At 42.7% G+C, this 11,337-nt stretch overlaps 1 protein-coding gene across 1 annotated transcript in view; it reads left to right on the top strand.

Moving 5' to 3' along the window:
- The first annotated feature begins 1,040 nt into the window (after nt 1-1,040).
- The window catches only part of OBI1 (ORC ubiquitin ligase 1), a 45,954-nt gene continuing 35,657 nt past the window's right edge, over nt 1,041-11,337 (top strand). Inside the window, exon 1 of the mRNA XM_061435171.1 lies at nt 1,041-2,202. Coding sequence (XP_061291155.1) covers nt 2,131-2,202 — 72 coding nt within the window. The 5' untranslated portion in view covers nt 1,041-2,130. The remainder of the gene's footprint in view (nt 2,203-11,337) is intronic.

Below are 11,337 nucleotides of genomic sequence, written 5' to 3'. Positions count from 1 at the left end.
GCTCACATGGTAAAGAATCTGCCTGCAATGTGGGAGACCCAAGTTCAGTCCCTGGATTAGGAAGATTCCATGGAGAAGGGAATGGCTACCCACTCCAGTATTCTTGTCTGAAGAATTCCATTGACAGAGAAGCCTGGTGTGCTACAGTTCATGTGGTTGCAAAGAGTTGGACAAGACTGAGTGACAAACACTTTCACTTTAATCATTCTACTTAAAATGCAGGTTTTTATTTTCTAAATATATTTTTTGTGACAGTATTAACACCAATCATCAGGATAATTAATAAATGAACTTTCCCTAGTAGCTTTGGAAAAGTCTTTTTTTTTTTCCAGATTATCTTCAACATATCTTCCTATTGCATAGTCTCCAGGGATCTGTGGGAGAGACAGAATATTCTCAGCCCTTTATCCCATTCAAGATTGTGGGGATGACGGGTACAAAAACACCATGATAGGTTTAAACAAGGTGACAAGAACAAGGAAGAACACAGTAAGATGGGAAAAGGCAAACCTTGAATGACAGTAGGTAATGACCTGGATCTTTCTCATTCTTAAGCCTTAACCTATAGCCAGGAATACAAAAGATGCTTTAGCAAAACATGTGAAGCCTAGACCCCATTGAATATGACTTCAAATAGCCAGAAAATAGCCAAACCAGATGACTTTTAGCCCAGGCTTTCTGGAAAAGTGGCTGTTAAACAGACAAACAATGTGACTATTTTGCCCAGATCTCCAATTCCAAGCTCAGGGATGGTCTCCAATTCTTAGGAAATTAAGTTACTGAGCTGTATGGAAGAATTCTCATTGTCACTTATTAGTCGATTTTGAACTGGAACTGGCTGCTTCAAGTGAATTGCTGGCTGTGCCAATCTCATTATCTGTTCTTTTTATAGAGGTGATAGTAAACACACACTGACCTCATTCACCACACACACACACACACACACACACACACACACACGCTTTACCAATGAGGAAGCTAAGAAGCAGAGGGGTTAAACGACAGTTAAACAAATAAAAGCCAGTAGAGCCAGGAATTTGTTCAGGCTGGGATTTCTACCTTGCAGTCCAGGTGCAGAATCCCTTTAACCATGAGATTGCTTCTTGTAATTATACTGCTCTCCCCTGCAAGAAGAGTACTAAAAATAGTTACAGTTTTGTTTCTAAATCTTATTCACAGATTGCATTTGTTTACATAAATTGATCACACTGGCTCTTCCTTACTTAAATTGAAGTTAAACTCCAAATCTGTTATTTATACTTGATTCACTGTTTTTTGTTTTTTTGTTTTTTTTCCATTGGTAGGAAGTGCTAACTTATAGCCTCACATTCTTCCTCAGAGCTTAACAGCCTAGGGGTACATTTCATTCCCAGCCAGGCGCCTGAAATGAAGAATTAAACGCTTGTGCGACTGCTGTAGGCGAGTGTGGATGGTTCACACTATTAGAAGCTTCTCACATGTGGGTGTAAATCACAGTCCACGGGTCTGATCGTTAAGTCTCTTTCAGATAGAAACTACAGGAGAACCAACAGTGAAAGCATGTCTTCACGGAGAGCAGCGATTATTGCACCCAACGTTTCTGAAACCACCGCGTGTCGTTTTTAAGGTGATATTACATCATTTAAGAATGTAAAGAGAGCTGAACGCACAAAGTTGCTTGGAAAAATTTAAACGTAGAGACAGTGTCTTTCCTCTTCCGTTTTTGACTGCGCCGCCTTTGCAGACTGTCAGGTTTAATCTTTAGGTGGAAAACTCTCCCCCAAATGCCCATCTTCCGGGCAAGATCCTGGGATTTCAAATCGCCTTTCCGCATCCTTCCTCTCCTCTCGCTACCAAACTTTCATTTAAACTTTCAAGATCCTCGACGCCCGTAGTAACCCGGCTTCCTTCCCGTTCTCAGGAATCCTTGCAGCTCCCTAACCGAGGAAAGTTTGTTTTCGAACTAAAAAGGAAGGAAAGGAGGAAGGGACCAGACGCCAGCCGCCGCGCGTCGGGAAAGCGCGTTTTCGTTTCCGCGGCCGGCGCGTCGTGGCCCTGCCCGGCCGCCGTAGCCGGCCTCGCGCGGCCTCAGTCGCTGGGAGAAGCCGCGGTCGGCGGGACTTCCGTGTTGGCGGGATTCTGAACGCTGCCATGGCTCAGACCGTGCAGAACGTTACATTGTCGCTCACTCTGCCCATCACGTGTCACATCTGCTTGGGGAAGGTAATAGGTGATGCCTGACACGGCTCCTAAACGGGGTTGGGTGTGCAGGGGCCCTCCGGAGCCCAGGGCTGGCTGGGTGTGCGGCGGGGACGCGGCGCGAGGCGCCGGGCTAGGTGAGGACGCCGACCCTGTGTTCTCCTCTGGCCAGGGAGGCCGCGTCCCCGGGGGACAGAGGGGACGAGTCGGGACTCACGGAGTCATCTGTGCGCCTTTCGGAAGAGGATGACAGCGGCGTGGGGTGGGGAAGTAAGGTGGCCTCAGCCGGGTGACTCCCGGCGTCGAAGGAGGCCTGGTCAGAAATGAATCCCTGCAATTCACGCCCCCCCGGTGCCACCCCATTGCGGCTGAAATCACGTTTTCTGGGAGCCTCGCGACGGTTCCATCGTCCCCTGCACGAATTAAGAGTGTTTTGTTCTTGGGCCTTCGGTGCTGGCTGGGGAGGCTTTTCCATTTTCAAGATAATTTTCTTAACTTCACTCGGCCTTGAGAGTGGCCTTTGCTCTGGGTTCAAAATTTGAAAAAGTAAATAGTACGTACCCCTGAATGACTTTTAGAATGGGAGATGTGGTATTTAATTCCAAGAACGGATCAGCCTCGAGGTAGAATACCCTCTCTCTTGTGATGCAAGAGGTGTCTACCGTGTTTATGAAACCAGGTGGAGAAAGTTGTAAGAGTTCTGAATTAGAAACGGAGTTTTGAAGGTTCTCATGCGTTTGTCTCCTCTTTCATTTCCATTTGTGCCTCCCGTTCGGTTTTTAAAAGAATATATTGTTTTACTATGTAGGTCCAGAAGAAACTTACCCCACCCCCCACGGTGAATTGTTTTACGTTTGTGGGGAATGGATAAATGTGATGTGTTTATGCCCTACACTGAAACTGCAACCACAAGCATAGCGTTAAGAAATGCAGACTTCATGGGGAAAGCATTTGAGTGCCAGTCAGTATGATCGTCTAATCCTCTAAGTCTATGTGAATTTTCTGAGTTCAGAAAGTAGTAGGAAGTCAGGCTTGGGAGAAACTGATAGCTCTTGATATACACCAGAATGAAATGCCAAGGAAATAGCAAAGATACTGTGAGAGGATATAGAGATGGCTTGATCAATTCTGATGGGAGAGCTTAAGAATGGCCTTTGCAGGGTGGTTATTTGAGCTTGGTACTTGCTAGTACTGCCTACCTTTGTAGCTGGGAGGAGGAGAAGATGATTCTGTTTGCTGCAGTCTACATTTGGCTCCTGACTTGAAGTTCCACAAGGTAACTTCTGAGTGAATTTACTCCCAACAGTGGCCTGTTAAAAGGCTGATAAAATATCCTTGGAAAATAATTTTCACTTGGTTGTAGTTGTGCACATTATATCTAGTTTCCATTAGTTAATGGGCTGTGTTGAAGATGTCTTCTGCCCGGTTGATTTTCCATACCTATGCTTTCTGTGTTTTAACAAAAATGATAACTAATAGAATATAGTGATTTGCAGATTACAAAATGCTTTTGTATGCATTTTATTATTTCATTTACCACTCTTATCAGTGCTGTGAGATAGGTAGGGCTGGTTTCCCCATTTTTCAGATAAGGAAACTAAGGCGTAGAATCTCCAGCATTTGAACCTCTGTTGTTTGCATTTGTGTCTTCAATAAGTTACATCCAAAATCTCAGATGAACTCATTCATAACAGCAGACACTTCTGGTGAATTTTTCCCTCCTATACTGGTTAGCTGTATTCTAGAATTACATCTAATAACAAAAGGTTTAGATCAGATCAGATCAGATCGGTCGCTCAGTCGTGTCCGACTCTTTGCGACCCCCTGAATCACAGCACGCCAGGCCTCCCTGTCCATCACCAACTCCCGGAGTTCACTCAGACTCATGTCCATCGAGTCAGTGATGCCATCCAGCCATCCCATCCTCTGTCGTCCCCTTCTCCTCTTGCCCCCAATCCCTCCCTGCATCAGAGTCTTTTCCATTGAGTCAACTCTTCGCATGAGGTAGCCAAAGTACTGGAGTCTCAGCTTTAGCATCATTCCTTCCAAAGAAATCCCAGGGCTGATCTCCTTCAGGAAGGACTGGTTGGATCTCCTTGCAGTCCAAGGGACTCGCAAGAGTCTTCTCCAACACCACAGTTCAAAAGCATCAATTCTTCGGCGCTCAGCCTTCCTCACAGTCCAACTCTCACATCCATACATGACCACAGGAAAAACCATAGCCTTGACTAGATGAACCTTTGTTGGCAAAGTAATGTCTCTGCTTTTGAAAATGCTATCTAGGTTGGTCATAACTTTCCTTCCAAGGAGTAAGCGTCTTTTAATTTCATGGCTGCAGTCACCACCTTTAGTGATTTTGGAGCCCAGAAAAATAAAGTCTGACACTGTTTCCACTGTTTCCCCATCTATTTCTCATGAAGTGGTGGGACCGGATGCCATGATCTTCGTTTTCTGAATGTTGAGCTTTAAGCCAACTTTTTCACTCTCCTCTTTCACTTTCATCAAGAGGCTTTTTAGTTCCTCTTCACTTTCTGCCATAAGGGTGGTGTCATCTGCATATCTGAGGTTATTGATATTTCTCCCGGCAATCTTGATTCCAGCTTGTGTTTCTTCCACCCCAGCGTTTCTCATGATGTACTCTGCATATAAGTTAAATAAACAGGGTGACAATATACAGCCTTGACAAACTCCTTTTCCTATTTGGAACCAGTCTGTTGTTCCATGTCCAGTTCTAACTGTTGTTTCCTGACCTGCATACAGGTTTCTCAAGAGGCAGGTCAGGTGGTCTGGGATTCCCATCTCTTTCAGAATTTTCCACAGTTTATTGTGATCCACACAGTCAAAGGCTTTGGCATAGTCAATAAAGCAGAAATCGATGTTTTTCTGGAACTCTCTTGCTTTTTCCATGATCCAGCAGATGTTGGCAATTTGATCTCTGCTTCCTCTGCCTTTTCTAAAACCAGCTTGAACATCAGGAAGTTCATGGTTCACATATTGCTGAAGCCTGGCTTGAAGAATTTTGAGCGTTACTTTACTAGCGTGTGAGATGAGTGCAATTGTGCGATAGTTTGAGCATTCTTTGGCATTGCCTTTCTTTGGAATTGGAATGAAAACTGCCCTTTTCCAGTCCTGTGGCCACTGCTGAGTTTTCCAAATTTGCTGGCATATTGAGTGCAGCACTTTCACAGCATCATCTTTCAGGATTTGGAATAGCTCAACTGGAATTCTGTCACCTTCACTAGCTTTGTTCATAGTGATGCTTTCTAAGGCCCACTTGACTTCACATTCCAGGATGTCTGGCTCTAGGTCAGTGATCACACCATTGTGATTATCTTGGTCGTGAAGATCTTTTTTGTATAGTTCTTCTGTGTATTCTTGCCATCTCTTCTTAATATCATCTGCTTCTTTTAGGTCCATACCATTTCTGTCCTTTATCGAGCCCAACTTTGCATGAAATGTTCCTTTGGTATCTCTGATTTTCTTGAAGAGATCTCTAGTCTTTCCCATTCTGTTGTTTTCCTCTATTTCTTTGCACTGATCGCTGAAGAAGGCTTTCTTATCTCTTCTTGCTATTCTTTGGAACTCTGCATTCAGATGTTTATATCTTTCCTTTTCTCCTTTGCTTTTTGCTTCTCTTGTTTTCACAGCTATTTGTAAGGCCTCCCAGACAGCCATTTTGCTTTTTTGCATTTCTTTTCCATGGGGATGGTCTTGATCCCTATCTCCTGAACAATGTCACGAACCTCATTCCATAGTTCATCAGGCACTCTGTCTATCAGATCTAGGCCCTTAAATCTCACTTCCACTGTATAATCATAAGGGATTTGATTTAGGTCATACCTGAATGGTCTAGTGGTTTTCCCTACTTTCTTCAATTTAAGTCTGAATTTGGCAATAAGGAGTTCATGGTCTGAGCCACAGTCAGCTCCTGGTCTTGTTTTTGCTGACTGTATAGAGCTTCTCCATCTTTGGCTGCAAAGAATATAATCAGTCTGATTTTGGTGTTGACCATCTGGTGATGTCCATGTATAGAGTCTTCTCTTGTGTTGTTGGAAGAGGGTGTTTGTTATGACCAGTGCATTTTCTTGGCAAAACTCTATTAGTCTTTGCCCTGCTTCATTCCGTATTCCAAGGCCAAATTTGCCTGTTACTCCAGGTGTTTCTTGACTTCCTACTTTTGCATTCCAGTCCCTTATAATGAAAAGGACATCTTTTTTGGGTGTTAGTTCTAAACAGTCTTGTAGATCTTCATAGAACCGTTCAACCTCAGCTTCTTAAGCATTACTGGTTGGGCCATAGACTTGGATTACTGTGATAGTGAATGGTTTGCCTTGGAAACGAACAGAGATCATTCTGTTGTTTTTGAGATTGCATCCAAGTACTGCATTTCGGACTCTTTTGTTGATCATGATGGCTACTCCATTTCTTCTGAGGGATTCCTGCCCACAGTAGTAGATATTATGGTCATCTGAGTTAAATTCACCCATTCCAGTCCATTTCAGTTCGCTGATTCCTAGAATGTCGACATTCACTCTTGCCATCTCTTGTTTGACCACTTCCAATTTGCCTTGATTCATGGACCTGACATTCCAGGTTCCTATGCAATATTGCAAAAGGTTAATGATTTGTAAATAGACATTTTCTCATGTCTACTTTGGAGACAAAAAGGCACAATTGGTTGACAGCCCCGAGTACTGTATTCAGACTAAGTTCTAATCCAGGTCTTCCACTTAACTAATTCTATACAAGTTACTTAACTTATACAAGTTACTTAATGTCCCTAAGAGCAGTTTCCTTATCTGTACAGTGGGAATGATAATAGTATTAGGGCTTCCCTGGTGGCTCAGACAGTAAAGAATCCACCTGCAATGCAGAAGACCTGGGTTCAGTCCCTGAGTTGGAAAGATCCCCTGAAGAAGGGCATAACAACCAGTATTCTTGCCTGGAGAATCTCCATGGACAGAGGAGCCTGGCAGGCTGCAGTCCATGGGGTCGCAGAGAGTCTAACATGATTGAGTGACTAAGCACATACAGACATAGTGTGAATCTTGACACTTATCATTTAAGAAATGTTAACCTTTGTTACAGGCACTGAGGCAGACAAACCCTCAAAAATGAGGAAACCAACTTTTTCAGTCACTGCTCCTCCCAGTTGCTTCCTGAGGCCAGTACACTCAATTGATGAAGATTTACATTTCCAGAAGAGTAGGACCTGTTTGTTCTGGAAGTTGCCACAGTACATCCAGTGATTTTTTGTTGGTTCCATACTCTTTTGCCTTTTGTGTAGTTAAAGCAAATCTGATCTGCCAGTGCTACTCGGCCTCCCCTCCACACCAGTATTTATGGGGTGCTGGAGACAGTCTTTCATCTCCCTGACGCACACATTTCTGGCCACCTCTGGAGTCTGCCTTCAAGCCCTTCCTGGCTAGGCCTCATCTTTTGCTGCTCTCGCCATTTGTCCCTTACAGAGTTAACAGGTCTTCATTTTTTATTTTTCAACAGAATCAGGGGCCATTATCCCGAAGAGTTACTGTTAAAAAAAAAAAAAAAGATGCATATTACTTAAGGAAATTAGGGGTGGGAGAGACTTTGAATTTGAAGAGATAGTTGCTGCTTGGAATGGGGGTGAAGGTGAAGAATGGTGGGGAGCAGTAGTCGAGATAGCCCAAATATGTATGTGGTTAATGCTTTGTCTTTTCAATACAAATGTACTTAAAATTGAAAAGTTTAAACATTTTGCATTTGCCACCCCCAACTGTACCTCAGTCTTAAAGGTGGATTATCTCTGTTCAGTGTTTAGCAGCGTTGCCAATATTGTAAGAGCTCTGTGTCACCTGGAGAGGTGAAGTGCACACCCTGTGAGACAGTTCATATATAACACTTTCTGGCCTATTCCACTGTAATTTTTTCCCGTGCCGTGGGCTAGTAGGCCAGCAAGCTGAAATGACCCAGCCCAGGATATTTAAGTGACATTTTGGTACTGCTGCCAGAATTCTACAGACCAGTTTATCTCTAGGTAATTCCAGGCTTTTATCTCTTCAATTAGGATTCAAGCTGTGAAAAGAAACTGTTGCACGTAATAGTTTTATTGACCAACTCTGCGTTTTGCCATGAGTGACAGCCAAATGTGGAATGCAGTTGGTTTTAATCAAAGGACAAAGGAGATTCTCAAGAGAAGTGGCAAGCGACTAGACTTCTAATACCGTTTAACAGATATAGCATATCCAGTTATTTCTCACTTGAGAATGAATCCAAATTCGGGTACCACCCTTTAAGATAAATATACATAAACTGAAGTATTTGAAATCATTTGGAAAGGATTTGAAATTGAGATTGGAATATAGATGGAACAGAATAGTGTTGGAGTGAACAGACATGATAGCAACTCATTAAATAATTAAAAGTATTTCCATTTGGAAGGGAATCAAACTTTGTGTAGCTCTACAATATTAAGATTTATACTTAATATAAATGGAAACTTTCTGGCTGAAATAATCAGAAATGAAATTAGCTTTCTTACAATGTGTCCAGTCGTAGGATAGACTGTTTTCCACTGGGAATACTATGGGAAAGAACCCTTCTTTCAGGGAGGACTTCTTGCTTTGCTTTCTACACACATCATTGATTTAAAAGGTTGAAAAGAGGTAGGGCTAGGTGTTAACCTCTAGGGCCAGAGGTAACACCTTAGCAACCTAGCGTCCTAACTCTCGGTTGACTAAATTCATTAATCAGTGCTCATCAAGGGCTGTCGATTGGCCAGAGAGCCATCCTCCTCAGGACATTGAATCCATGTTTGAGTCTTGATTGCCCCTCAGTTCCCAAGAGTGGATTTAAGAACCAGCCTTGTACATAATCATCACAAGAATTTGCTTTGAAAAAAAGCCATGTGGAGTAAAAGTTTTGCTTTTTCTCCCTTATCTAGATTAAAATAAGCTTCAAGAATGCAGACACTTTCAGAAAAGTATAACAACAGTGTGTTTTCACATAGAGTATAATAAAAATTAATTCAAAAAAGTGTTGATATATTCTGGTAATTTTCAAGTTTGGCATATAATAGCTGGCATATAATTTACTTCACAAATAAGATTCCAGTTTATCCTGAAAGCCTTCTAGGTAGGGATAAAGGTGGGAGAGGGGAGGTGTATTAGCTTTCTTTCTAACCCAGACAGAATTGGAGACCCAGACCAATAGGCATTAAGTAGCTTAGTTCTCAGGATCACACAGTTTTAAAGTTCTAGTCCTAAATTCTGGCCCAGAGCCAAAGATTTCTTGCAACATAGCAAGAGCAATCCAGGAATTTTGTTTTTTAAAATTGCCAAATTTGTAAGGTTGAGAAGGTAGGCTCTTCCTACAGTCATTTATCCCTCAGCTTTGTTCTTCAGTCTTTCTGTAGTAGGCCTCCTCTAGTGAAACCCGTGAAGTTTTGATATTGGTGCAAGAGAAGGGAAAAGAAAGGTTAGCTCTAGTCTCCAGTAAAGGTGACTGAAGAGCAGAGAAATTGATTTTAAATGTATTTGCCAGACCAGTTGGTAAAGTTTATCTACAGCCTTTTCCCTTGCATCACCTCCATTAATACAGTATCTCTTTTCTGCAATCCCTGCTGATCCCAGTGTCTTGATTCTTTCAGGTGTATTTCCTCTATTTCTTACTCCCTGATTATTGTTTACTAAACTTGCTCTCAGGAAGAAAGATCTGTTTCTTAATTGAAAGAGCACTCAATTTGCATGTTTAATGGTGGTCGAATGCTGGCTCTGCCACTTAGAACACGTATTTATTTCCTTGAGTCTCAGTTTCCACTGGCTGCAAATTAATTTGATACTGTCAACCCCATTAGATTGTTAGGGAAATTCGTGTACATTTCCCAGACCAGCAGTTCTCAATAGGATGGAAGTGCATTTTGTTGTGTGGATCACAATAAACTGTGGAAAATTCTGAAAGAGATGGGAATCTCAGACCACTTGACCTGCCTCTTGAGAAACCTGTATGCAGGTCAGGAAGCAACAGTTAGAACTGGACATGGAACAACAGACTGGTTCCAAATAGGAAAAGGAGTTTGTCAAGGCTGTATATTGTCACCCTGTTTATTTAACTTACATAGCAGAGTACATCATGAGAAACGCTGGGGTGGAAGAAACACAAGCTGGAATCAAGATTGCCGGGAGAAGTATCAATAACCTCAGATATGCAGATGACACCACCCTTATGGCAGAAAGTGAAGAGGAACTAAAAAGCCTCTTGATAAAAGTGAAAGAGGAGAGTAAAAAATGTTGGCTTAAAGCTCAACATTCAGAAAACGAAGATCATGGCATCTGGTCCCATCACTTCATGACAAATAGATGGGGAAACAGTGGAAACAGTGTCAGACTTTATTTTGGGGGGCTCCAAAATCACTGCAGATGGTGATTGTAGCCATGAAATTAAAAGACACTTACTCCTTGGAAGGAGAGTTATGACCAACCTAGATAGCGTATTGAAAAGTAGAGATATTACTTTGCCAACAAAGGTCCGTCTAGTCAAGGCTATGGTTTTTCCTGTGGTCATGTATGGATGTGAGAGTTGGACTGTGAAGAAAGCTGAGCACCAAAGAATTGATGCTTTTGAACTGTGGTGTTGGAAGAGACTCTTGAGAGTCCCTTGGACTGCAAGGAGATCCAACCAGTCCATCCTAAAGGAGACCAGTCCTGGGTGTTCTTTGGAAGGACTGATGCTAAGGCTGAAACTCCAATACTTTGGCCACCTCATGCAAAGAGTTGACTCATTGGAAAAGACCCTGATGATGGGAGGGATTGAGGGCAGGAGGAGAAGGGGGCGACTGAGGATGAGATGGCTGGATGGCATCACTGACTCGATGCACAGGAGTTTGGGTGAACTCCGGGAGTTGGTGATGGACAGGGAGGCCTGGCATGCTGTGATTCATGGGGTCGCAAAGAGTTGGACACAACTGAGTGACTGAACTGAAGTGAACTGAGAGATATTTCTGATTGTCTTCAGAGCAGTGCTACTCACATCTAGTAGACAGAGCCTCAGGGTGCTTCTAGCTAAACATTCCATAATATATAGGACAGCCTTCTACAACACAAAAATTTTTGTTCCAAAATGTCAGTAGTGCCAAAATTGACAAACCCTGCCCTAAACCCTTGTGTAACTCCTGTTAGGGAA

This window comes from Bos javanicus, chromosome 12 (genome assembly GCF_032452875.1).
Source record: "Bos javanicus breed banteng chromosome 12, ARS-OSU_banteng_1.0, whole genome shotgun sequence".
Classification (NCBI taxonomy): domain Eukaryota; kingdom Metazoa; phylum Chordata; class Mammalia; order Artiodactyla; family Bovidae; genus Bos; species Bos javanicus.
This window is presented reverse-complemented; position numbering and strand designations above follow the sequence as displayed.